The following is a 26,302-nucleotide window of genomic DNA, read 5'->3' as shown; positions in this document are numbered from 1 at the left end:
CAGGTTTTGAACCAAACCAAACCAAACCAAACCGAGGTAACCGGTTAACCGAGATGATCGGTTTCCCACCTCATTGGTTCGGTGCACGGTTTGGATTTTCTCCAAACCGAGGTTCACGGTTCGGCGCACGATTTGACCTCATAACCGAACCAAACCAAACTGAGCCCACCCCTAGAATCAACACCAAAATGTAATAAAGTAATAATTTAATTTGACATATCGGGTGGAGTGTAAAACTGTGTAAGATGTCAAATTGCCACATCAGCTATCAAATTTAAATTTGATGTTTGGTATTTGACATCTCCCTTGGAGATGCTCTTAGGTATTGAGCAACCAGTAGTGTAATAACCCAAACCTTAATTAATATTTAACCATTAAACTATTAAGAAGAAAGGACACTTTTGCCCTTAGAATATTCTAGTAAAAGAAAAGTTGACTTTTTGACCGAGAAAGCATTTGGCAATTCCACATGCACCGTTGCGTAGAGCGCGACAAAACGAGTGTATAGACACGTAGTGGGCTCGAAAAGAAGTTTTAACGAAGAAAATACGGTCAAAATACTTGGAGGGGCAAAATGGTAATTTGAAAAGTCAGAATTTTTAAACCCCAATTCTCTCTCTCCTCCCTCAGTCTCTTCTCTCTCTCCCGACGATCTTCCTCCGGTTGGATCTTCCAACCCCCATAGCCACCTTATCCGACCACCCTAGACTTTGCCGTCGGTGCCAAAGGACCACTTGGTTCGACTTCAACCCCGACCACCTCCGCCGCCACCAGCAGCGAAACCGCCGGAAAACCCGAAAGGAAGTTGCAGTTTTGACATAACTTCCAAGCCTTCGATCTCCATCATCCGGCCACCAAATCGGACGAGTGAGGTATGATTTTCTAGATATTTTCCATGCCCTAGCTGCTAGTTGCGTAGGATTCCAGAAATTTCAAGCATAGATCGTTCGATTTTCGATTTAGGGTTCAGCCAGTTTTGAGAGTGCAATTCCTGCCACTTCCGGCCAGTTTTTGGGTTAGGTCCAAGAACAAAAATGGTTCCAAAATGGGTGTTGTACCTAAGTTAGGAGTTTGGGCTGGTGGTTTGGAGTTTTTCCAACCGCTAGAAATTTATCAAGCCACCCACGCGCTGCCGGCTCGTGTGGTGGCGCGTGGGAACCATATTCAATCCTAAAATGATCCTCGGTGTCACGAGCGTGTAGGAATTCGCGGATCTCAATTTGGTTAACGTTTGAACCCCGAACAAATCTCGCATCTTGTGTGATTTCCCGGTTCAATCAATTCTGACCAATCTAACCATCGATCGAGACCAGACTCACGGGCACCCAAATCAATTAAAACACGTTTAAAATTAGAATTTCCAATTATGCATGAAATTGTAAAACTCCCTGGGTCTTGTTTCTTTGGAGGCAGTTTGTGTAATAAAACTGCGTTACATTGTTCTGTAAGAATAACTTTTTCAAAATCCACGAGCTTCTTTTTCTTTGTGCAAACATCCTTTAAAAACTTAGCATAAGATGGAATGTTCTTAATTGCATCAATCAATGGGAGATTGATCTGAAGTTTGGCCAACGTCTTCATAAAATCTGTCAATTGTTGATCTTTAATCGTGGGCTTCAACCTTTCGGGATAAGGCATTGGAGGCACATAAACACGTTCTGCAGTTTCTGCAGCAATTTTGCACTTTCAGATCTGCCCATAGACTCTGTAGAATCAGAACAATATCGATTCTGCAAAATTTCTGAATCTGTTTGTGGCTGTGATGCTGCCTGCAAATTTCCAACACAAATTTCACCTCTATTGTCATAACTTTTACCCGAACATAGAACTCGAATGCCTTACAATCTGCCTCCCTTGGATTATGTTCCGTTTAGCTAGGAAATGTACCAGTGCTCTTTCGAAACTTGGAATGCAATCTGCCCCATTTGTTTTTCTATGTTTTTCACTGTTGCTGTAGATTTTGGAATTCTTGACTGGTGGCATTTGCTAATTTTTCAATTGCAACCTCCTAAGCACCTTAAGTAGCGCAGATTTCTTGTACTGTTGTTGAAATTGTGGCCTTGCAGGTGATCTCATCCCACTTAAAATTAGGATGATCTCTCCAACCTGGGTTGTAAACATTTGAATACGGGTCATATCGTGGACGCTGAAAATTATTAAATGCATTAACTTGTTCCGCTGCAAATTCCGGATAAGCATCTTTATGCGGACAGCTCAAAAAATCATGGGTTGTCACATTGCAAATGCTACAGCAGCATTGGTAAAGGTTGCTTTGTATAGCAACCTGTGAACCTAGAATTCTTTGTAATAACATGTGAAATTTTGCATCAAATCTTTCAAGCTTTTTCTCCATTTTTTCAATTTGTGCCGACATATATGGAGAACCATTAGATATCTCAAAAACAGACCTTGATTGTGGCTGCTCAACTGCTTATTGCTGTGTATTTGCTGCCATTTTTTCAAATAATAAACAAGCCTCTTGTGCATTTTTATCCTTGTATGATCCTCCACATGAAGCGTTGACAAGAGCTTTTGTTGTCATATTTAACCCTCTGAAAAATATATGCACTTGATCCGTACTGCCTAATACCAGAATGTGGACATTTTCTATTCAACTCTTTAAACCGTTCCCACGCCTCATGAAACTCTTCATTTGGTTTTTGGGCAAAAGATAAAATTTGAGTTCTCATGTCGAGAGTCTTTGAAGCTGGATAATACTTGTTTAAGAATTTTTCACTGAGTTGGTTCCAAGTGCTAATGCTTCCAAATGGAAGTGTGAGGAGCCATCTCCTTGCTTGATCTTTCAATGTGTAAGGAAATAGACGAAGCTTAATAGATTCAGTTGAGAATCCTTTCACCAAAATATTCTTGTATCCCATTAAAAATTCTGCAATGTGCATGATCGGTTGATAACCCATCAAATGTAGGTAGAATACTCAACATGTGATGCTTGATTTCGAATGTAGACCCCTCTTCCACTGCTGGATATGTAATGCAACCTGGTATGTTAGTGGCATGAGCTGTTAAAGAATTACCCAAAGGATCACCAGCCTCTGGAATAACAAAAGCCATTGTTTCAGTACATGTGCAGGTCCTCATAATATAAAGACTGCAGAAAAGTCCCTTGCAATGAAGGAACCGACAACAAATTTTGCTCCCTGCGTCTCCTCCTTAAAGATTGCTCAGGTTCTGGATCAAACGGAAACAATTGCTGAACTGCTGAACATGTGCTGACCATGCACAGATTGTAATCTGCTTTGCCTTCTGTGATTTGCAAAAATAAATAAAAACGAAAATTATTTCTTTTTCTTTTTCTTTTTCTTTTTTTCGGTATGTATGTACAACAATAATTAATGCAAGAATCTGATTTGAACGAATTATTTTAAATAATCCCCGACAACGGCGCCAATTTCTTGATAGGCTTTTTAGTACCTGCGCAAACAGGGATTAAAACTCCTACAAAACTTGCAAGAATGACAAGGTTATTGTAGTATAAATGATTCTCGCAAGGTCGTTCTCCGCAAGGATTATTAAATAACTCGTAGCAACCAAATTCTAATTAATTATTGCAAAAGAGAAAGTTGAGATGTTTGATTTGAAGACCTTAAATTAAAAGGAATTTAACTAATAAAAATAAGGCAATATGCAAAATTAAAGCTAAGAGCAAGAGAAACAGTTGTGTTTTTAGAAATCAAATTAAGAAAGCACTATGGATCCGCCGTCACCTTAACAATTCTATATAGTTCCCCCAATTACTTATGGCCTATACATGCATATTTCGAAGGTTAGGTACTCCTAATATATGCCTACTTGGACCCCCAACATAGAGCGTATATCACACATGCAATCCGTCTGTGGTATGCAGATCAAATCTAAACATACATGACTCATTAAGTTCTGTGAAACCTTTTGAAAAAACCATGCAACCCTTAAGACGTGGTATTCATCCTAAGTGAACTTGCACATATTAATCACAAGAAGCCTTCGTCAATTTTAGGGACCGACCTCCGACCAAAACTGCATCAAATTACTTTTCTAAACATCCTAATAGTGATCAAGCATCAAGACACTTAGATAGTTTAACCCAGTGATGAATAATTCGAAAACCTGCATGCATATAATCATAAGCAAATTGGACAGAAACTACATATTCTTGCTAAGGCTCGTGGCCTCACCCTAGCAAAAAGAGTTAGTTACGCATGTTCACAATAAAAATAATCAAGTTCTTCATTAAAATAATAAAGATCGAAAACACTTTGAAGTAGAAGTTCTTCCAAAATCCTAGCAAAAGTCGCGTTCAAAAGCCAAAAGAGAAGTCCCAAAATTTTCTGTGAAAAATAACTTAAATACCTCCTAAAACCTAGCTGCCCCAATCCCCACCAGGAAACTAGGTTAAAATAAAATAATACTATGATATAAAATCCAAATTTGATTAGGAGAATCTGCTCACAATCTGCCCAGCCACGTTTTGGTCTCAAAACTCCTCCAAATATGGCCCAAGATAGCTCGTTTTAAAGATAAAAATATTCCAAACACTTCTCCAGAAGGCCAAGAACCCATCTGAGGTCATCTTGGGCTCCAAAAACACAATAAAAGCCCAAAACGTCATTATTCCAATACAGCGCACTCCTCCTTCATTTATTCGCCAGGAAATCATCGCTTGGTAGAAAAGTCTGATATTTTGATACGATCAAGCTAAGTGACTCACGTACGTCCTCCAACTGGAATTACTCCAAAATTCGTTCATTTGATTATGTTTTGCTCCAGAGAGAATCGAAAGTCCTATATTGGAAATATAATTCAAAGTATCAAAATTCTTCCAAAGTATTAACCAAAATATACTAAGAATGTGGTTAAATATATAATATAAAATCGACTCATCAAGCATGATGCTCATATGGTATATCTGCTAAATACATTGGCTTGGAGCTGGCGGAGAGCCAGAAAATCACACGAAAAGACCTGAAATTTTTATATACTAAATTGAACAAGTCTTGGTAAACATCTAGTGTGATGACCTGAAATTTTCTATGTTATAGCACCCGTGTCTTGCTCTTTCTGTTTTGTTTTGTGTGGCCGCGTTATGACAAAATGACCCTTACTTATAATCTTATAATCACATTGATGTAACCGCATAAGATTGCGTATTGACTAATACTAATCTGATAATGTTTACTAATGAGAAGTGATCAAACCGGCATTATATTATACCATTCTCACTTAATATATAGTGAGGAGATTGACAAGTATTCAGAGAGAGAGGAAAGGCCATACTGGGAACCCTCTCTCCTTACTGTCAATTGATATAAAAACATAAAACATAATAGAAAGAAAGGTTTAAAAAGACGTTAGAAACATCTATATATGTGGCTATGATTAACATTACCATAAATGTAACAAGACAAATCAACATTTGACATTGAGTTCTTAGATATTGAGCAACCAGTATGAAAATACCTGTAGGATGACTAATAATGCCTAGAGGAGGGTGAATAGGCCAATTTAAGATTATAATCAAATAAGAAAAAATAAATTTCGGTAGCAAGATTGATATGGCTTATCAATCCTGAAACGTGTTGAACATAAAATAAAAGAACACGCAGAGAATTATTTTACGTGGTAAAACCCCACCTCTGGGAAAAATCCACGGGACTCCTTAGTCCAACACAAATCCACTATAGAACGATGATTACATGAAGTACTCACGCACTTATCATAGACACATTCTAGATAATATTTACCGACTTCTTCGTAACTCAACTTCTGTCACGGGATGGTCTTCGACACTCCTTATGTTGAACGCAATACTGTAATAACCCCAACCCAAAATTAATATTTAATTATTAATTTATTTGAGAAAAAGACAAAAATACCCCTAGAATATTTTATTAGTTTAAAAGTTGACTTTTTGACTGGGAAGGAATTTGGGGATTTTAGTTGTACTGTTACGTAGAGCGCGACGAAACGAGTTCGTAGACATGTAGTGGACTCAAATCGGAATTGTAACGAAGGAGTTACGATCAAAAGAAGTTCAGTGGCATAACCGTAAATATTTCGAAGTTCAGATTTTATAAACCCAGATTTTCTGGTTTTCGGGAGAGGACCAGCCGACTTTGGGAGCTGTTTTCTCTCAGTTCCGACCTCCGATTCAGGCAAGACCAGTGCCAGACGAGCCACCAAACATCCCTCTTCCAACTTCAGCCCTTCTCCGCCTCTATCTGCCGCCATAGTCGCCGGAAACAGCCGCAAAACAGGCGGTGTTCGACAGTTTTTTTGTAAACTTTCGCCGGCTCGTTCTCCGTCATCCGGCCACCATTTCCGGTGATCCAGGTATGGAAACTCATCTATTTCTCGAGCCCTAGCTGCTGGTTGGGTGGGATTTCAGAAATTTCTAGCGTAGATAACTCGATCTTGGATCCAAAAGTTTAGCCGAATTTTGGGTTGAGATTCCGGCCACTTCCGGCCAGTTTTTGGGGTAGGTCCAAGAACAAAAGTGGCTCCAAATAGGGTGTTTTACCTAGGATAGGAGTCTTGAGCCGAGATGTTGAGATTTTCCGGTGAAGCGTTATCGCTTTAGGCACCACGCGCTGCCGGCGCGTGGGCGGCACGTGAGCAGTAGGGTGGAGACCACAGTCAGTCCTAGAATGATCTCCTAGTCCTCACGAGCGTGTGGGATTTTGCGGATCTTAATTCGGATATCGTTTGAACCCCGAGCGAATCTCGCCTCTTGTGCGATTTACGGGTTCAATACGTTTGAATCGTTGGATCGTAGTTAATTCCAAGTATGTTAATCTAGACTTTCCCGAGGATCTTATGGTATTTGACAGATCGTAACGGAGTCCCGGATACTCCGAAATGTCAGCCCTAGAGTGAGGTTTACGATAAAACAAACCGATTCTGGTCGGAAGAAGAAAGAACTACGTGTGGCTTGATCCTCGAAGAAAGTGCGTGGCAGCCTACGATTGCTCAGTGCAGCCACGAATCGAGTCCTCGGTTGTATTCTGTTTTGGGACATTTTAGTCATTCTACGACCCACATTTACAGTGTCAATTTTAAGCAGTTTGCCGGATTCCAAAGTGGAAATTGGGTCAGTCGTTTCAAATCGCCACGATTGCTTCAAACTCACTTTGGAGAAAAAACGGTCTTGGTGCCCTCAATGTATGAGTCACCGACATGCATATGAATGCAATATGAATTATTAAAGTGTTTGATAAATCACCAAGTAAACATCGAACACTTGATGATTTATCTCAAATATATGCACAACAGCTTTTCTTAGAATTCTATATGCTCAAAACAAATATCTCAAAGCTGTTACTTCATAAAAGAATGGCACATGATCTTTTATACAAGACTTGTTCTGTCTGGTTAGAGAGAAGCACAATAGGCCACGAATCTTAATTTTCCTGTTGCACCACAACCTATCATCAATAAGAGATTTGATTCACTTTGGACTCAAAGTAATGATGCCTCTCCTTAAACCAAAGTAACTAAGAGGTAAGCAACATGCCAAGTCACAATAGGAAAAGATAATATTTTAACTTCAATTAAAATAGAGTTGAACTAGGAAAGTAATCTCAAGAGATAAAATCTAATCTTATTAAAAATAAGATTAACATAAAAATACTTGAGTGAAAATAACTCCAACTAGGAATCCTATAATGAATGCGTAATTATGTCATGATTTACCTGAGGTCAAGATTCTCATATGGTCAGGGCATGCCTCGGAAGTGTGGGGTTGAAAGAGTAGTGACAAAGCGTTCAATAACAATTCCTCACAAACTAATTTTCACCCTATACTAAAGTCTAAGAAATGCCAATACGAATTTCTTACTAACTATGTTGCACCTATTTGTAATTGCCCTTCCCTTCCTCATCTTCACAATCTTCCTCATCAAAAGGCTTACCGATACACCAAAACACAAAAACCTGCCTCCTTCACCACCAAGTCTACCAATACTTGGAAACCTCCACCAACTAGGCACTTACCCTCATTGATCCCTACAACGCCTAGCTCAGCACTATGGTGAACTCATGGTGCTTCGTTTTGGTATGCAACCAGTGCTCGTAGTTTCTTCTGCAGACGCTGCTCGTGAGATCATGAAAACAAATTATATCATCTTCTCTAACAGACCCAGATCTGCCATTGCAGATAAACTTATGTATGAAGCTAAGAGTGTGTCCTCAGCTCCTTATGGTGAGTATTGGAGGCAAATGAGAAGCATCTGCGTGCTCCAACTTTTAAGTAACAAAAGGGTTCAGTCTTTTCGAGCAGTAAGAGAAGAAGAACTAGCCTTGCTGACTGAGAAAGTGAAACAGTCTTCTCTGTTGTCATTGCCTGTGAATTTGAGTGAGTTGTTTGCTTCACTAACTAATGATGTGCTTTGTAGGGTGGCTTTTGGGAAAAAGTATAGTGGAGATGAGGTGCAAGGAAATTTAAGAAGTTGCTTGGGGAGTTTATGATCTTGTTGGGTGGTTTTTATGTAGGGGATTTTATTCCATGGCTTGGTTGGGTTAGTCAAATTAATGGTTTAGATGCAAGAGTGGAGAAAGTTGCTAAGGAGTTTGATGAGTTTCTGGATTCTGTAGTTGATGAGCATATGTGTACTCTTAACATGAAAGGAGAGAGCTGTGGTGATAATATGAGTGTTGAAGGTGAAGATGGGAAGGATCTTGTGCATGTTCTGCTTGAAATTCAAAAGCAAAACAAGGCTGGCTCTTCCATTGATAGGGATAGCATCAAAGGTATCATTTTGATAAGTCTCTTCTCTGTCTCCACAACTAAAGCAAGAAAGCTCAATAGCTTTATGTGCCTAAGATACCTACATCAGAATATATAAAATCTTGTACTTCTCCATCCATTGCTAATTGATTTCGGGGGTGAACTAAGATATTTCTTGGTTTATGCAGGATATTTTTGGTGGTGGAACTGATACTAGCTACACAGTTCTAGAGTGGGCAATGACCGAACTCTTAAGGCATCCAAGAGTCTTGAAAAAACTGCAAGATGAGATGATAGGAATTGCTAATGGCAAAGCAGACATAACCGAGGGCGATTTAGATAAATTTCCTTAGGGTTTAGGAAACACTTCGGTTGTATCCTCCAATACCGTTACTGGTTCCTTGCGAATCAACTCAAGAGGCTAAAATAAAGGGCTATGACATAGCAGCAAGAACCATGGTCCTGTTCAATGCTTGGACAATTGGAAGAGACCCCTCAATGTGGGATGAACCAGAGGAGTTTAAACCAGAGAGGTTTTTGAACTCTTCTGTAGATTTCAAAGGGCATGACTTCCAATTAATACCATTTGGAGCTGGAAGAAGGGGCTGTCCTGGATCCTTGTTTGCCATGATCACTAATGAGATTGTGTTAGCAAATCTTGTGCACAAGTTTGACTGGACATTGCCTGGTGGAGCAAGAGCTGAGGATATAATCATGACAGAATGTACTGGCCTTGTCATACACAGAATAGCTCCTCTTGTAGCTATGGCAGCGCCAAGGTTTTCTGAGAATTCATGCTTTCCCATTTTATGATTGTGAAGGCCTTTCTGCAGTGTCACCTCAAAGTTTCATAACAGAAGCCCAAGGAAGCATAAGATCATGAAATTCTGAGTCATGCTTAGCCCGAGATATAAAATGATTCTTTATATTGTTCCTTGATAAAATAAAATAAAAAATTAAATTATAGGAATTTAGACTGTCATCCTTAGATAAGATGTATTTTCCATTAAACTTGGATGTTAGATTGGATTTTGATTTTAAAGTCTTTTGGATCTACACGAAAACAAATTTCTACCTTAAATTTTCCTATGTACAAGATAGAAACTTAAATGAGGCACGGAACTCTACGCGTTTATAATGTACAAGATAGAAACTTAAGTCAAAAGTCAAACACCCTATGCTTTCCAAAGTCATCTAAATTTTTTTGTTGTCTTCTGCCCAAGTGGATGAACTCGTGTGGACTAACTCATCCCTATAAGAAGAAGAAGAAGAAGAAGAAGAAGAAGATAACAAATTGAAACAAACAAACTCGTCCATAAACTTTTATGTGGCTCTCCTCTTACAAATGGACCAACAGAATGCTCACACACAAATTTGTGAGGCGGTGGTTTCAACTTTTAAATACATTGGATAGTCCTATGATGATCTTTGCCTTTATTTAAACACACCCAACACATTCGTTTCTTAGTACCAACTCTGAAGATGCTAAATCCCTTGCAAGTATTGCAAGAGCTAAATGAAAGCTCCTCCTTTTTGCAACCTCTGGCCTTCACACTGCTGGCCATTTTCCTTGTCCTCCTATACACATGGTACTCTTCGACTAAAACCACCACCCAAAAATCAACACAACCACCTTCTCCGCCAAAGCTACCTATCATTGGAAACCTTCACCAGATAGGCTCGTACCCTCATCGCTCACTTCAAGCCTTGTCCCAACGCCATGGCCCTCTCATGCTTCTCCACTTTGGAAGTGTCCCGGTGCTTGTTGTCTCTTCAGCTGAGGCAGCCCGGGAGATCTTGAAAACTCATGACCACGCGTTTTCTGATCGACCCAAGTCCACCATCATTAAGAAGCTTCTCTACGACTACAAAGATGTCGCAAGCGCGCCATATGGTGAGTATTGGAGGCAGGTGAGAAGTATATGTGTTTTAAATCTTTTGAGCAACAGAAGGGTTCGGTCTTTTCGTTCTGTGAGGGAAGAGGAAACCAAATCCATGATCAGAAACATAAAGGACTCATCATCATCTGTTTTGAATCTAAGCGAAATGTTTGTGAGGCTTACTAATGATGTAGTATGTAGAGTGGCTCTAGGGAGGAAGTACAGTGAAGGAGAAGGCGGGGAAAGTGGGAGGATGTTTAAGGAGATTTTAGGGGAGTTCACTGACTTACTGGGAATTGTTAATATTGGGGACTATGTCCCATGGCTTTCTTGGTTGAGCCATGTCAATGGTTTGGGAGCCAAGTTAGACAAGGTGGCTAAGCAGTTGGATGACTTTATAGATACAGTGGTTCAAGAGCATATGAACCACAGTTCAAGGAGTGGAGATGATAACCAAGAGGATTTTTTGGACATTTTGCTTGCAATTCAGAAAGAAAACTTGGCTGGCATTCCTGTTGATAGAGTTAGCGTAAAGGGTATCATCTTGGTATCTCTCTCTCTCTCTCTCTCTCTCTCTCTCTCTCTCTCTCTATATATATATATATATATATATATATATGTGCATGTGTGTATGTTTTTTGTGAAAGAGGTGTAACATATAGTAGCATATATATTTTGCAAAAGGTTAAATATCTTAATCCAATCAATTGTTTTTAGGACATGTTTGCTGCTGGCACTGATACCACATATACTGCCTTAGAGTGGGCAATGACTGAGCTTTTAAGGCATCCAAGGGTCATGAACAAATTGCAGAATGAGGTAAGGGGAATAGTTGGAAACAAAACAGACGTAATTACAGAGGAAGATTTGGTTGAAATGCACTACTTGAAGGCAGTGACGAAGGAGACTCTTCGCTTACATCCACCAATTCCATTACTAGTTCCCAGGATGTCAACCCGAGATGTAGAAGTAAATGGCTACAACATTAAAGCCAACACACAAGTTTTCATCAGCGCATGGCAAATCGGAAGAGATCCCAAGCTGTATAACAAACCAGAGGAGTATGAGCCAGAAAGGTTCTTGAATAATGGGATTACAAAGGGAATGACTTTGAATTGATTCCATTGGAGCTGGTAGGAGGGTCTGCCCAGGAATTCAGCCAAGCAAACATCGTGAAATTCCCTAGAATGGCCAAGTTTTCTTAATATTCAGGATTGAAATAGTAACAATCCGCAGAATACGCAGCAGAATAAACTCAAATAAAAACGCAAACAATGCACAGGGGACACACAATATGTTGACGCAGTAAAAAACCTCAAGATGAGGAAAACAACTGCGGGCACTATGCCGGAGAACAAATCACTGTCTTACAAGTCTCAACTCACAAACCAGGAGATTTGCCTACTCGCCTTTGCTACTGAGTCAACAAGAGATGGCACAACTCTAGCTGCTCACACCTCAAGGCACGATTGTTGATCACCAACATGCATAATGCTCATGAACTCACACATATATGAAAAGATGATTATTTAATCACTCATGGAGGCTAACAAGGAACAGCCACATGAGTTTTCAATATGAACTCTCAAAAACCTCTCTGCAAATATTTTGGTTCTTCCACTTTTTCAATGTTGCAGACACACAAACAAAAAGGAGTTCCTTTCTTTTATTACAAGCTTAAAACTAGGTGAAACCAAAAAGGCTTTTTGGGCCAAATAAATTATTTCTTTAAAACAAATAAAGCCACTTAATTAAAAACTCAGCCGTAAAGGAGCTGGTAAAACCAGGAGGAAATCATATATCAATCATGTACAGCCACTTTTGATGATGCAAATATGCAAATATGAATGCATGGATGCAAAACATACCTTGGCATTGTCTCTTGATCCAAGATAGCAGAATGTCACTTGAAAACTAGGTTACTCAAAGACCTAATAACAGGAAATTGCCTTAGCAACACATCGTGCACAAGTTCGATTGGGCATTGCCCGGTGAAGCAAGTGGGGAGGATTTAGACATGACAGAAACCACTGGTATAACCGCACATAAAAAATGTCCTCTCAAAGCTGTTGCTTTTCCACACTTCTAAGTTGAGAAATAGAGAGGGCAGTTTCATATTATTGTCAAAGGCTCTAAGCCTGTTACCAACACTGTTAGCACAATAAGAATTGTCAAAATATTATGTAAAATTCTATTTTGTTGTTGTCTTCTGCTCAAGTGGATGAACTCTTGTGGACTAACTCATCCCTAGAAGAAGAAAGAACAACAATTTTCTTGACAATGAGATCGTGATGTTGAACATATATGTAACTTATTGCAACATGAATTTTGACTCTTAAAAAATGATCTTGCTGGGTTTTTTTTTTTTTTTTTCATTTTTGGTACATGAATTTTGTATCTCCGAAAAAAAGAAAAAAAGAGTCTTACATTAGTTTTTAAATTATTATTATTTTTATAAGTAGCAATTCAAATCGTGTTTAAACGATTAACATCTACTCGTTATTGGTAATTTGCCTATATTTATGTTGCATGCAGCAGGGGCATTTTCAGCTATTGGTTGGCTGGGCTCATGCCCGGCCCAAAATTTTGGCAAAAATAAAAAATAAAAAAATGCAGCCAGCCTAGTTTATCTCAATCATGCCCAGCCCAAAATGTTGGCAAAAAAATTACAATGCAGCCAGCCTAGCCCCAAAATTTTGGCAAAAATAAAAAATAAAAAAATGCAGCCAGCCTAGTTTATCTCAATCATGCCCAGCCCAAAATGTTGACAAAAAAATTACAATGCAGCCAGCCTAGCCCATTTCAATCCTCCACTTAAACAACATATGCAGCCAGCCAAGAATCAAAGGGATCCCGTGCAGTGCAGCCTCAACTCAGCAAAATAGAAATTTTCTACTCCGCAAAATATCAACACAACTTCAACTTCTCTCGGTCTCACAATCGGAACCCCAAGAAAATAAAGAACTTGTTGTCTTTTTTCAAGAAAAAGAATGATGGGTCATCATCTAACACGATGCCTAGCACTTCTTTATCTACTCTAATTTGTGATGAGCAAAATCTTCCAAAGTCTCCCCTTGTTGAGCCTCAAGTTAAAAGAGTTGAGAGTCAAAGAATCAATGCTTATTAAGGTTTGAACATCAATTATCTTGAATGTAATCCAGGATTACGTCGTCTAATATGCAAATATTCGGTAAATGGACAAGATAATGTGCGAAGAGAATATATTCTTTTAGGGCCATGTCAACCCGAGTTAGAAGATTATTCAGGCCACTTAGAAAGGAAAATCTTACGTCGATTTAATTAAAAGTGGTTTGGCCAATTCTGTTGGCTTGAGTATTCAGTTGCTAAGAACAACTTTGGGGAAAAACTACTATTTGATTGACAGGTTGATTCGGTTGACGTCAACTTTTCTTGTTTCTACAGCAATAACAAAACGAGATTTCTCATGTATGAGAATTATTAAGAATCGACTCCAAAGCACCATAAGTAATGAATTTCTAATTGTATGATCCTCCACATTGAAAGAGAATTTGCCAATACTATTGACAATGCATCAATAATTGAGGAATTTAAGAGTTCTAAGCCTCGTAGGGTTAAATTTTAGATTTAAATAATGTTGTTTTGTATTGCATTGCATTGCATTTACTTTTTGTTTTTATTTTAGTTTTTGTATTTGTAGATATAGATGCATTTGAGGGTAAGGCTCATTACGTCCCCTCTTACTATGTGTATCTTTTTATGTTTATTAATGAAATTCACTTGTACTGTCAAGTTTAGTAAATAAGTTTTGCCCGGTTAGCTTTCGAATCTTGGAACTGTCACTAGCTTGGAATATGATGTATCATCTCTACTAAACAGTATAGCCGCTCCACTATACTTATAAAATATTCGAATATATGTTGAACATATATGTAACTTATTGTAACATGAATTTTGACTCTTAAAAAATGATCTTGGGTTTCTTCTTTTTCATATTTGGTTCATGAATTTTGACTCTTATCCCAATTTTGTATCTCCCCCAAAAAAAAAAGAATCTTACGCTAGTTTTTAAAGTAGCAATTCAAACCATGTTTAAACAGTTAACTTCTACTCATTATCGGTAATTTGCCTATATTTATGTTTTGTTTTTAATTTTCATCTCCCGCCAAGTATTATTCCATACGTGTGGGCATATTGTTTTGGTGTTGCTTGCAGTGTGGTGCATCATCTATACTAAACAGTATAGCCGTGCAGCTATACATGTAAAATATATTTAAGTAGTATCCGCACGGTTATACTATTAAAATCTTAGAAAAATTATATATTAGACATAAGTAACTTTACTAATTAGTATTTGAGATATTAAGTATTTTGTTTGGATTTTAATACATAGAAAAGAATTATTATTTTGTATTAGGCCAAAAAAAAGCCAGATTCGTTTGTCCACCTTATATTAATCACTGAAAAGACAATTATATCCTTTTCGTTTAAAAGCCCCAAATTCGTTGGATTCCTTTTGATCAGATCAAATCTCTCTCTCTCTCTCTCTCTCTCTCTCTCCGCAGAAACGACGCTTTGACAACCACGGCCTTCACCTGCGATGGAATTCTCAAGCTGCTTGACTCGCGGCTCATCCCTTTGGCCTTCACCGGCAACAACAAGGTCTTCTAACTCAAGATGAAGGGCGATAACGATCGCTATCTTGCTGAGTTCAAGATCGGGGCCGAGCGCAATGACTAGTCAACCCTATTTGATCTCATTGTGGAACGTCAAAACCCTATCTGAACCCTAATAACGATTTTCTTCTTGGTCGCGATTGTTGTGTTTTAGTATAAGGTTTCGAAAATTGGGGCTTGGATTAGGTTAGTTTTTCCGAATTAGATGTTTCCTATGATGATTTGATTGGTGATGCTGCGATTAAATTCATTTCGCTTTCTGTTATGTCTATGCTTGTTCAGAAATTATAGTAATTTAATTGGTTTTTTGTGTGCGGGTATGTGGAAAATTTAGGGTTGTAGTAGATTTTGAAGGTTTTATTCAGAAGAAAGAACTTAGATTTGGAGTTTGGGTGGAATTATATTTGGTTTGAGTATGATTGGTTGTATTTGTCCTTAATATTTGGTACCTCATTGTGTTTGATTGTAAACAGATAGTCTTCTAAACGAGTCAAATGGTCTCAATACTTAGTCTAATGTTTCAGGAGGAGTTCATGTTGAATTTCTTTTTTTTCGAATACTTGGAATGCATGGACACAACTGAATCCTTTTTTCCTTTTTCTGTTTCATTCACATGTGTAGATGTGTTACTTAATTTGGAGAATCTTGCATTTCGTTCCAGTTATTAGTGTCTTTCACATCTCAATCTTTCTCATGGAAGTGGTGTCGCAGTTTGAGTTGTTAACGGCAGGTTGTGGTTCTGAGATTCAAGCAAACTGAGCTATACAAAAGTAGGTCTCATACAGGAGGGATTAGTATTTGAAGACATAAAAGAACAGCACCGATATTGGTTGATGCCATCACTATCATATAATATTTTAAGTACCATTTTGCAATAGTATTTAAACTTTAGTTCAGTGAAATTTTATACAGATTTTGCATTGTAATTTTGCACAACACTGCATTGCAGTTTTGGAGTTGTAGTCGATATGGTGGTGTTTCTCCCCTCCGTACTTCCACATGTTATCAAAAAGTTCATTGTCCTTTAGCTTATGAGAGTGTTTTTTTGTAGTTAAAAATGGCTCATTTACACCAGCAACAAAATAGTAATCCACAACAGCTTCAGCAGCATAATCTTTCTAGAGCGTTCAGTTTGTTTCAGAAACTTCAAACTGCCACAGCTGAAGAAAAGATCATGGTCTTTGATGAAATAATTCCCCAAGCCCTTTCTCTAATGACTGATGTGTTTGGCTAATTTTGTGAATCTTCTCTGCAACATAGTCTCTGTGTTTTTCTTGGTTGGACTCTGTTAAACTAGTGAACTTTGCATATATTGGGCACCATTCAGACTATGATATGATGTGGGGTTGCTTAGTGGCTGTTAATGTGCTTGTTTCTATTTGATTACTTTTGGTTCTTGGTTTCCCAACTGATTTTTTGAATTATGATTTTTATGTGTGTCTTAGTTACAAGTTGAAGTAAGATGGACGGTGGAAGAGACAACAAAGATGAGTCTAATGACAAAGGGCTATTTTCATAATTTGTTGGATATGCTGCTGGACACTACCCACAGGTGCCATTTTAGTTGTGTATATGAGTTGGTAATTATAATTGATTGGCCCAGGTTGGTGCCCTTCACACCTCGACTTTCTCATTGAATTATAGTTTTTTACATAGTATATAATTGATGCTATTTAATTACTATTTTTTAGCTGCAACTTCTTATTATAAAGCTCACTTACTATGCATTTGTCTTGATTTGGATATGGTTAATGTCATCACTGTCATATGATATTTCGCAATACCATTTAAGCTTTAGTTCAGTAAAATTTTATACAAGTTCTGCATTGTAATTTTGCACAAACTACATTGCAGTGTTAGAAACTGCATTGCAGTTTTGGTAATTACAATTGGATTTTTGCTCTTCCCTTGGCCTTCAACCTCACCAATTTGAAGAGTAGAGGCTACTCAGATGAGGAATTGGGTGGGCAAGAGGAGTAGAACTACCCAAGAGCAAGAGAACTCAAAATTGGTCATTTGGAAACTGCATTGCAGTTTTCATTTAATTACAATTAGATTTTTGCTCTTTCCTTGGCCTTCAACCTCACCAATTTGACGAGTAGAGGCTACCCAGATGAGGAATTCGGTGGGCAAGAGAAGAGTAGAACTACCTAAGAGCAAGGGAACTCAAAATTGGACTTTTGAAAACTGGAAAATGCATTGCAGTTTTCATTTAATTACAATTGTTTTTGTAGCTGTTTTCGTTTTTGTTTTTTTAAAACATAATTGATATCTACATTGTATTTTTGTTGCAGTTTCTATTTTTATTTGCAGTTTTTGTGTGAATATGTGTTGAAATGATTTATTTTTTTTTAACTGTTGATTGTTGATATAAATATTGTATAATTGAATAAATATTACAAAATCAAGTTTGATGTAGTGGTTTGTGAGCGAGCCTTCATCCTTTGAGGGTCGAGGTTCAAGTCCCCTCAATGACGGTGGCTGGCGGATGTGGTGGCCGGAGGTTGGAGTTTGACGGTGGCCGGCGGTGGTGGCCAGAGGCGGGAGTTCGGCGGTGGTGGCGATTGACTAGATATGGACATGTGGCATAGTATGCTTGCCTTAGAGTGTCATTGTGTGTAATTTTGATATTTTTTAATGATATTTTTGTAAAATTAGGTACTACATTTTGGTTTTGGCCTTATGCTAATTAGATGAAATTGTATTCATATCTTTCAAACTAGTAAACTATATTGTGTTTTCAAACTAAAGCTCTTTGAAATCTTCGAATTTATTTTTACCGTATAGCCGATTGGCTATACTTGTGAAATATTCGGCTATACTTGTAAAATATTCAAATAAATATATTCAAGGCGTATAGCCGATCGGCTATCCTGTTAAATATTGGAATTTATTGACTATACTTGTAAAAGAGTATAGTATAGCCGTTGCGGCTTTTGACGAAAAAAATTGAAAAACAAAAACCCTAACCAGAGAGAGAGAGAGAGAGAGAGAGAGAGAGAGTGCTATTTCAATTTTCAAGGGCGATACAGACCACCTCGACTTCGAGCGGAAGACATGGTTTAGGGATGCAACTCAAAGCACCTGTTTGGTAAGCTTCCAATTCGCTATTTTCCCACTTGTATGATTTTGGATTAGACGAATCTTCTCCCCAAATGCAATCATTGACTATTCAGGATAGGTTAAACCATACATTGTTGGAATTTGAAGCAATTGAAAACACAGTTGTTAGTTTTATGCGTTTATAATGTTTGGCATAGTAGAATTGTGAACTATTTCTACAATCTAGTTTGGTGGGTGTTTAGGGAAGCTTGCAATTAATTCTTTAATCTGTCACTGTCAATGTAGTTTAGAGGGAGTTTCTGCGGAGACTATTTTTAGGGCATTTGGGGACCTGTAAAGACATGTATTCAGAGCCAAGCTAATCTTTGTGCAAGTCAGGTATTGATTTAATATTCATGGCTTATGGGTAAAGCCCAATTTTCGAGTACTGGTTCTGGCATTGTATTTTCTTGCTCAAGTGTTTCTATAGCTTAGCTATGGTCCCTCCCTCCTCCTTCCCTCTATTTTTCATCGTGATGGGGATCAGGGAATTAGGAGTCTTGAAGACTGTTGGCCTCTTAACTCAATTGCTGTGTGTCATTCAAATACTTAGTTCAATTTGGTTGTAATTTGGCATGCGTATGAACTATGACCATTATGTTCTTGCACAATTGTGGATTTAAATTTTCTTTCATTTAAAATCTTTATTTTGACCACATGTTCTTGCAAGCAATGTGCCATTTCCTCATCTAATGGTATGTTGAATGGTGATAGTTTGTATGTATCACCCCTTTTCTTTTGGCCTTTCCCACAATTGCTCAGTAACCCTGGCAAAATACGACTTCAACTCCTAATAGAAAATATATTTCTCATAGGATTTCTACTTCTTAACATGCACTCCCGATACTTGTTTATTGCTATATTTTGTCCCAAAAAGGAAAATTCAGAAGTACCCTGTTTTGGTCATTGGTAAATCATAGGCAGTTAGCCTTTTGGCCTCCTAAAGATTTAGTTGTGATTATTCTGTTTCTCTCTCCTTAATCTGGTTCTTATTTTTAGTATATTAGTTTCGTTTCAAATTATGATTTCATCTGCACTTTGCAGGTTATGTTCTATGAAGGCTTGAAAGATTGAATAGAGTATGGGAAGCAAAAATAGATATGCAATCCAAATTTCCATATTGGTAGTTCTGTTTGGGGGACACTCATACTAGGAGGATTGGCTAGTGGTGATATGTACCTTGCTTATACTATGTCTTGTATAGTTGGATTCAGAAATTTTTTGTAGGGTAATATATTCTTGCCTTCGTTTTTTTTTAGGGCCTCACATTTACGTCTCAAAATTTTCTACAATTGTATCACTCATTTGATGGATTATGGAAGTTGGACGTGATAACAAAAGGGTTTATCAGTTTCCATCTAATGTTTTTGTGAACTTAAGGTACAATGGGTGGTTGGATGCACAGGGGATGTTCTGAAAGCAAATCCAGCTTTAGCTCTTACCTTAATGGCTGCACTACAGAATTTCCCAGAAGGATTGAGCAACACACGAGAAATTTCGGTAGAGAAAAAGGGATTACCTTACGAAGGGGATGCATGAAAAACTTGTACTTAATATCTTTCCCATCCGATCTTGTCTGTTGGACAGATTGGGGAATTTTGTTGTATCCAATTAAATAATTTGAACGAGATTTTAATGACGTTATCACGTAAAATGTGTGAATATTTTTTTTTAAGACAAAGGAAATTTATTATATATATAAGGTACAAGAGTGGAAAGGAAGCTTTTTTTTCTCATCTTTTATGTAAAGTTCACGTAATCATGAATGGATAAGATTTGAAGGGTCTGGCAGTGTTTTAATTTGTTGACTTATATGGTTTTAGAAACGGTTAGCGGCGTTTTTTTCCGCGCTAAAGACATTATTGGGATATTTCACATAAGGTATAATAATCGTTGCGAAACATGAAAAACGGTAGCCAAAACACTTGACTGTCACATATTCACTGAAATGGTGTTTTCCTCTCTATTTTCATGTAGACTCTTTTTTACTTCGCTGAAAATGCTACTGGACATTTGGTAAGTCACATAGAGGCAGCAATAAGCTTCATTGCACCCACCCCAACCCAACATCACACGTGCTTAATGTGTTTGGAGTAATCTTTTGTTTTCAAATCATTTTCTGCTTGTCTTATTCTTAAGGGTTTCATTTCTCTGTCTCTGTGATAAGCATGATGATCATATGTTTTATCTTCTAAATAAATAAACATTGGCTGGAGCTGGTGGAACAGAAAAATCACCATCATCACAACCCATTTTCTATGTTATCGCAGCCACGTCTTGCTCTTTTCTTTTTTGTTTTGTCTGGCTCCACAAAATGACCCTCTCCCTCAGATTCTTTATTGTTTTCTAATCACGTTGATGGAACTGCATAAGATTTGCATTGACGACAACAATTTGATAATATTTTCTAATGAGAAGTGATCAAACCGGCACTATATTCTACCATTTTTCCTTAATGTATATAAAGTGAAGAGATTGACAAGCATTCTGATTAGCACATTAATTTGTGACAATTATTAATACAACAGAAAATAAGTCCTCACCATAAAGGCTCACACCACTATCATATCCCACAATTTTAGCCATTCCCTACAGCTCTAATATAGACATGTAGTCTGCCTCACAATAATCAAACCAGCTAATTGAACCACCTAAGAGCATTTCCACTCTTTTGTCATGGCAAAAGGCAAGGGGAGGAAATGGTTATTACTATTCATATGAATAGTGCCTACATATTCGTATTTATTTAAGAATAGCGTATTTATTTATAAAAAAATCTGAAATTTTGGTTTTCCTTTGTTTTCAATTTTGTTATTTAAATTGACTTTTCAGCTTGCCCATGCAGCAACCCATGCAAGTCTTCCCTTTCAGCTTGCCCAGGTTGGTGGAGCCCAACTCTTGCCCTGTCAAGACTTGGGTGTCGGAAGCACAGGGGCCTGGGGGTCCCCTTACTTGGGCTAAGGCCTCTTGGTGTAAATGCTCTAAGTAAGTCCATGGCATGTCACCCGAACCTTTCCCCACTAGTTTTCCTCCATGTACAAAACTCACAAATGATGAAATACATACCAAAATGGGACCACAAAGCTAGGTCCACAAGCAACAGGAAAAAAAAAAAAAAAACGACCACACAAAACACAAAGACAATAAAAGAACCTCACATGCCAAAAGCCACAAAAACATAAAGAAATAAACATAACATGCATGTCCACAAAAAACATAAAGATAATTACAAATGATAAAAACATAACCAAAGATCTTTAGACTAAAAACGGACATAAACAAAGACTAAAACTAGCTGCACTAAAAGCACATGCCCAAATCAAGAAAAAGAAGTGAAGGACTAAAAAAACTAGTAATACCCTAAAACCACATATGCCCAAATCCAGAAAAAGATGTGAAGAAAGACTAAAAAACTAGCAACTCTCCAAAACCATGTGCCCAAATATAGAAAAAGAAGTGAAGGATGCGTCCACTTACACACGGGTTGAACACCTCCATTTTCTCTTAGTACCATCATCTTCTTGTAGCCTTAAAGTCTAACAACAATCAATATTCAAAGCACAACCTCAATCTCCAGTAACAGTGAGATTCTCTTCCCCAATTTCACTTCTCACTGACTCAATCAACATTCAAAGACAGACAAACACACTACGTACCTTTCCCTATTCAAATATTCGCAACCCAATTTCAACAGGTTGGAACCCTATTCCAAGATTCCCATTTCGCAGCCTTATGAATTTTGCCCCAAATGGCTAATTGTGAAACCCTACTGGACAATCCAATTAAATCGATGTCCCTTGACCAAAAAAAAACTCGATGTCAACAAATGTGTCCCACCATTTGCCACATGAAATGCCCCATTTGGATCCACTTGTCTGAATTTACTAATATACCTATGCCATATAAATAGAGTTAACGACTGTTGTAAGGAACTAGACGGAATAGGGGAACGAAGGACATGAACATAAAGCACAGGGAGTAAAGTGAGCCAATTGCAAGTACACGGAGTAAATTGAGATTTTTGGTAAAGCACAGGGGGCATATCAATAATTAAGCCTCAAAATTAATGTCCAAAACGTTTGACCTAACAAAAGAAGTCCAAAACGAAAAAAATAAATAAAAGAATAAAATCCATTTTTCTTGTATGAGAAAAGCCAATTAAAGTCAAGAAAAACAATCACATGCCTAGACAGAAATTGGAAATCGTGTTAAATCCACCCCTTTATGACTATGAAGTGGAGTATGCAATTGTCACTTTGGCCTACTCATAAATCGCCTAATAGGTAGGCGGTTTCTTTTTATTTTTTAATTTTTTTAATTATAAATAATTAGCATAGCCACGGCTATATTCATTAAATATATTATTATATTTAAGGAGTACAGCCGAGCATCTATACTCCATAAATATATTATTATATTTAAAGAGTATAGCCGCATTATTGTACTAAGTTTTTTTATATAATTTTTTTCATTGATTTTCGTTTATTGTAAGGTTAGTTTAGAGCATTATCCATTTCTATGAGGTCATTACCCGAGTTTCTATTATCCCTTTTTGATTTTTTTTACTTTTCCAAAGTTATTACCCATATAAAGAATTTAGCACTGTCTCGTTTAATACTCGTGTTATACACTTGTACATATTTTTCAATCATACTTTCGTTTACCATACACATCTTAAAGACTCGGTAAAATTCATATTTTTTTAAAAGTAAATGTACAATACGTAGAATTTGTCATGTTTAATGCATGTATTTTTTACTAAATTTTCAATAATATAGAAAAAAAAATTCACGTATTATACACATAATTTTCACATATTATTGAATAAAAAATAAAAATAAATAAAAATATTTTAAATAAATTATATTAAAATAGTAAAAATATTAAAATTTAAACAGAATCATTTCCCTTAGTATACGAATTGGCGTTGTTTCTTGCACTGCAGATACCAAATTCCAACAAATAAAATCATGAATCTTGGTGGCTCAAGAAGTAAACATGAAACTGTTATAAAAAAATATAGTTTTCCTTTTTCGTAAAGCCAAATACAAAAATATGTATATTATAAATAACTTATAAACAAATTGGAAAGCTTTTAAGGTACAATAAAATTGAAGAAAATAAAATAATAGATAAGTAAAAGCAAAATAAATGAAAAGTAAGAAGGTGAGTTTGGTACGGTGAAGCACGTCAAAGACGTTGTTTTAAAGTCTTTGTAGCCTCCCTACGTGCATGTACGTACTGATGATCTACAACACTCCAACATACAACCCCTTATACACAAACTCAAGATCCGCTATGAGCACGTTCATAGACAGATATAGATATCCAAGTCACAGAACCATTGCCAAAATAATAATATAAAGTAGAGAATATATATATAAGTAGAAAATGAGAGAATTAGTTTGTGGTGGTGATTGTGATATGTGATATTCTGATGGTGTATTGTGGTTGTTCAAATGGGAAGGATGAGTGGCATTTTATAAGCATCCAATAACATGTAACTTTCACCAACCAGAAAATTAAGGCATTCAATATAGAAATAAAACCTGAATATTAAACATTTATAACCCCGACAATAAATAAAATAAAACAGCCAAAATAATTAAATAAATAAAAACGGTTAAATTTTTAAAACCTTTTTTAAAATTCCAACATAAACATCCAAATATCACATTGCATTTTGCGCTAGTAGTAACAGGAAGATGTTTGATTGGAATTGCGGAATGCATACCTAAAAAATGTCCTCCAAGTGTCCACTGTACATTATCAAGCAGTACAGTCAAATACAACATTCCTTATAGGCATATAAAAGATTCATTTTAGGCTTCTGGAATCTAAGGGTTTCTAGATCTTCATCAATTACTTTCCATGTAGTTTCCATGATATCTAATGTCAAAGTGTTGCTGCCTGTCCCAAATGCTTCAAATCATAGGTGCATTCTAGCATTCAAAACCAAGTAGAAGATAGGTTCACTGATATACTTGCATTTTTAGCTAAAAAGAGTACAACAAATAGGGCAACGATGAAACAGCCAGCAGCTATTTGTGTAGCAACATGTTTTGTGGATGCATGCTGAAAAACACTTCCAAGGACTATGAGAAAACTTGTACAATCCCCATAAAACAAAATTCATTGACATAAATAAGACATCTGAGATCCACAGCGTTGGAAAGAATGAATCTACACAAGTTATAGCATGATGAAAAAATCTCTTCTAAAAAAATAGGACGGGATGGTACTCCACACAGACAAGTTGATGTCAGAACTTCTCACCAACTGAATTTCAAATCATAGGTGCATCCTAGCTTTCAGAAGTAGTGACCAGTTGAAGCTCTTATCATACGCAGTAGGAGGGTAATGTGTAATCTACACAGGTAGAGGTAGTCATCGCCGTGGATTAGTCCAGGACCTAGCAAGAGCTTCAAGTAGTCGACAGTCTGGTTTTATGATAGATCTCACCAGAATTGGTGCAAAAACTATCCATCTGTTATTCTAGTGAAAAAATTGGAAACCCTGTGAAGCCAAAATCCGCCTTTTGACGAAAAGAATTGAAAATCAGTAACCCTAACCCCAGAGAGAGAGAGAGAGAGAGAGAGAGAGCTATTTCAATTTTCAATGGGTATACAGGCCACCTCGAGTTCGAGCCGAAGACATGCTTTAGGCATACAACTCAAAGCACTTGTTTGGCAAGCTTCCAATTCGCTATTTTCCCACTTGTATGATTTTGGATTACAACTCGAAGCACTTGTTTGGCAAGCTTCCAATTCGCTATTTTCCCACTTGTATGATTTTGATTACAACTCGAAGCACTTGTTTGGCAAGCTTCCAATTCGCTATTTTCCCACTTGTATGATTTTGGATTACAACTCGAAGCACTTGTTCGAGCGAGAACATCAAGCAGTAAAAATGACAGACTAAAATTCTAATCTTCTCCCCAAATGCAACCATTGACTATTCAGCAATTGAAAACACAGTTGTTGTTTTTATTTTATTTTTCAATTTCAAATAGAAAAAGAAGAGAATTCCGTAGCTTAGCTATGGAGCCTGGTATCCAAATGTATGGTCCCTCCCTCACACAAGGCTGACACACATCAGGCATTGCATATGAACTATGACCATTATGTCCTTGCACAATTGCGGATTTAATTTTTCTTTCATTTGGCATATACTAGTCCACACTCGCAAACAATGTGCCATTTCCTCTTCTAATGGTATGTTGAATGGTGATAGTTTGTATGTATCACCCCTTTTCTAATTTTGGCCTTTCCCACAGTTGCTCGGTAGCAAATCCAGCTTTAGCTCTTACCTTAATGGCTGCACTACGGAATTTCCCAGAAGGATTGAGCAATGATAACACGTGAGAAGTTGCTAGAATGTCAGTAGAGAAAAGAGGATTACCTTTACGAAGGGATTACCTTTATATATATATAAGGTATAAAGAGGAAAGGAAGCTTTTTTTTTTTTTTCTCGTCTTTTATGTGAAGTTCACGTAATCACTGGAAAATGGCACCACATCAATTCCTACTGACATTTGGTATGAAGCACATGGTCCACTCCCAGTAGAGTTATTTATCAATCTAAAAGCGATTGCATTTTCTTGTGCACACCCCCAGTCATTTCATTTCCTCCAAAAATTACATACCCTCTCACACATAAAGAATTTGTCTCTCACAAAAATGAAGGAGGTGATGCATCTGGGGAATGATAACTCCGAATCAATTTTTCCAAACTTGGAAATTTTTAATGTGTCCAATTGTGGCAGATTAAAGAATCTAACTTCATCCGCTTCGACCAAAAAAAAAAAAAAAATTCATCCGCAATATCCTTTCACAATCTAACCACTTTACACGTGGTTGGCTGTATGAGACTGAAATACTTAGTAACTTACTCGGTAGCTAAATGTTTACACCAACTCAAAACCATGGAAGTTTGGTTTTGTA

The 26,302-nt window shown here is 37.2% G+C and overlaps 1 protein-coding gene, 2 long non-coding RNA genes, 1 other non-coding gene and 2 pseudogenes across 7 annotated transcripts; 5 read left to right on the top strand and 1 right to left on the bottom strand.

Moving 5' to 3' along the window:
* Nucleotides 1–1,224: 1,224 nt before the first annotated feature.
* On the bottom strand, nt 1,225–3,138 carry LOC148915330 (uncharacterized; annotated as a pseudogene).
* Nucleotides 2,589–2,693, top strand: LOC148915331 (small nucleolar RNA R71). The gene has a single exon (XR_016122404.1). It is a non-coding gene; the product is annotated as a small nucleolar RNA R71 (small nucleolar RNA).
* A 4,030-nt stretch (nt 3,139–7,168) lies between the features above and the next one.
* LOC148915329 (cytochrome P450 736A117-like) lies at nt 7,169–9,920 on the top strand (annotated as a pseudogene).
* A 141-nt stretch (nt 9,921–10,061) lies between these two features.
* LOC148915328 (cytochrome P450 736A117-like) lies at nt 10,062–11,726 on the top strand. Its single transcript, XM_089055905.1, has 2 exons — nt 10,062–11,149; nt 11,320–11,726. Exons 1-2 carry the CDS (start codon nt 10,205–10,207, stop codon nt 11,719–11,721), a joined length of 1,347 nt encoding a protein of 448 aa, XP_088912031.1. The 5' UTR covers nt 10,062–10,204; the 3' UTR covers nt 11,722–11,726.
* Nucleotides 11,727–15,081: 3,355 nt separating this feature from the next.
* On the top strand, nt 15,082–18,007 carry LOC103337962 (uncharacterized). The gene is made up of 2 exons (XR_016128577.1): nt 15,082–15,443; nt 16,703–18,007. It is a non-coding gene; the product is annotated as an uncharacterized LOC103337962 (long non-coding RNA).
* Nucleotides 18,008–18,191: 184 nt separating this feature from the next.
* On the top strand, nt 18,192–20,061 carry LOC103337961 (uncharacterized). 4 transcript variants are annotated; one of them, XR_016128579.1, is made up of 4 exons: nt 18,192–18,348; nt 18,606–18,698; nt 19,404–19,587; nt 19,740–20,061. It is a non-coding gene; the product is annotated as an uncharacterized LOC103337961 (long non-coding RNA). The 4 variants fall into 4 exon arrangements; XR_016128580.1 differs by having other exon boundaries at nt 18,611–18,698; nt 19,404–20,061; XR_016128578.1 differs by having other exon boundaries at nt 19,404–20,061.
* The last annotated feature ends 6,241 nt before the right edge of the window (nt 20,062–26,302 follow it).

The sequence above is a fragment of the Prunus mume genome, linkage group LG7 (assembly GCF_029339155.1).
Source record: "Prunus mume cultivar Tortuosa linkage group LG7, ASM2933915v1, whole genome shotgun sequence".
Taxonomy (NCBI): domain Eukaryota; kingdom Viridiplantae; phylum Streptophyta; class Magnoliopsida; order Rosales; family Rosaceae; genus Prunus; species Prunus mume.
Note: the sequence above shows the minus strand (reverse complement) of the source record. Positions and strands in the feature narration are given on the sequence as shown.

Excerpts from the sequence above, each read along its gene's own strand:
- LOC148915328 (XM_089055905.1), top strand. The coding sequence starts at position 10,205 with ATGCTAAATCCCTTGCAAGTATTGCAAGAGCTAAATGAAAGCTCCTCC. Across the intron at positions 11,150-11,319 it reads GCGTAAAGGGTATCATCTTG|GACATGTTTGCTGCTGGCAC; the intron begins GTATCTCTCTCT and ends AATTGTTTTTAG.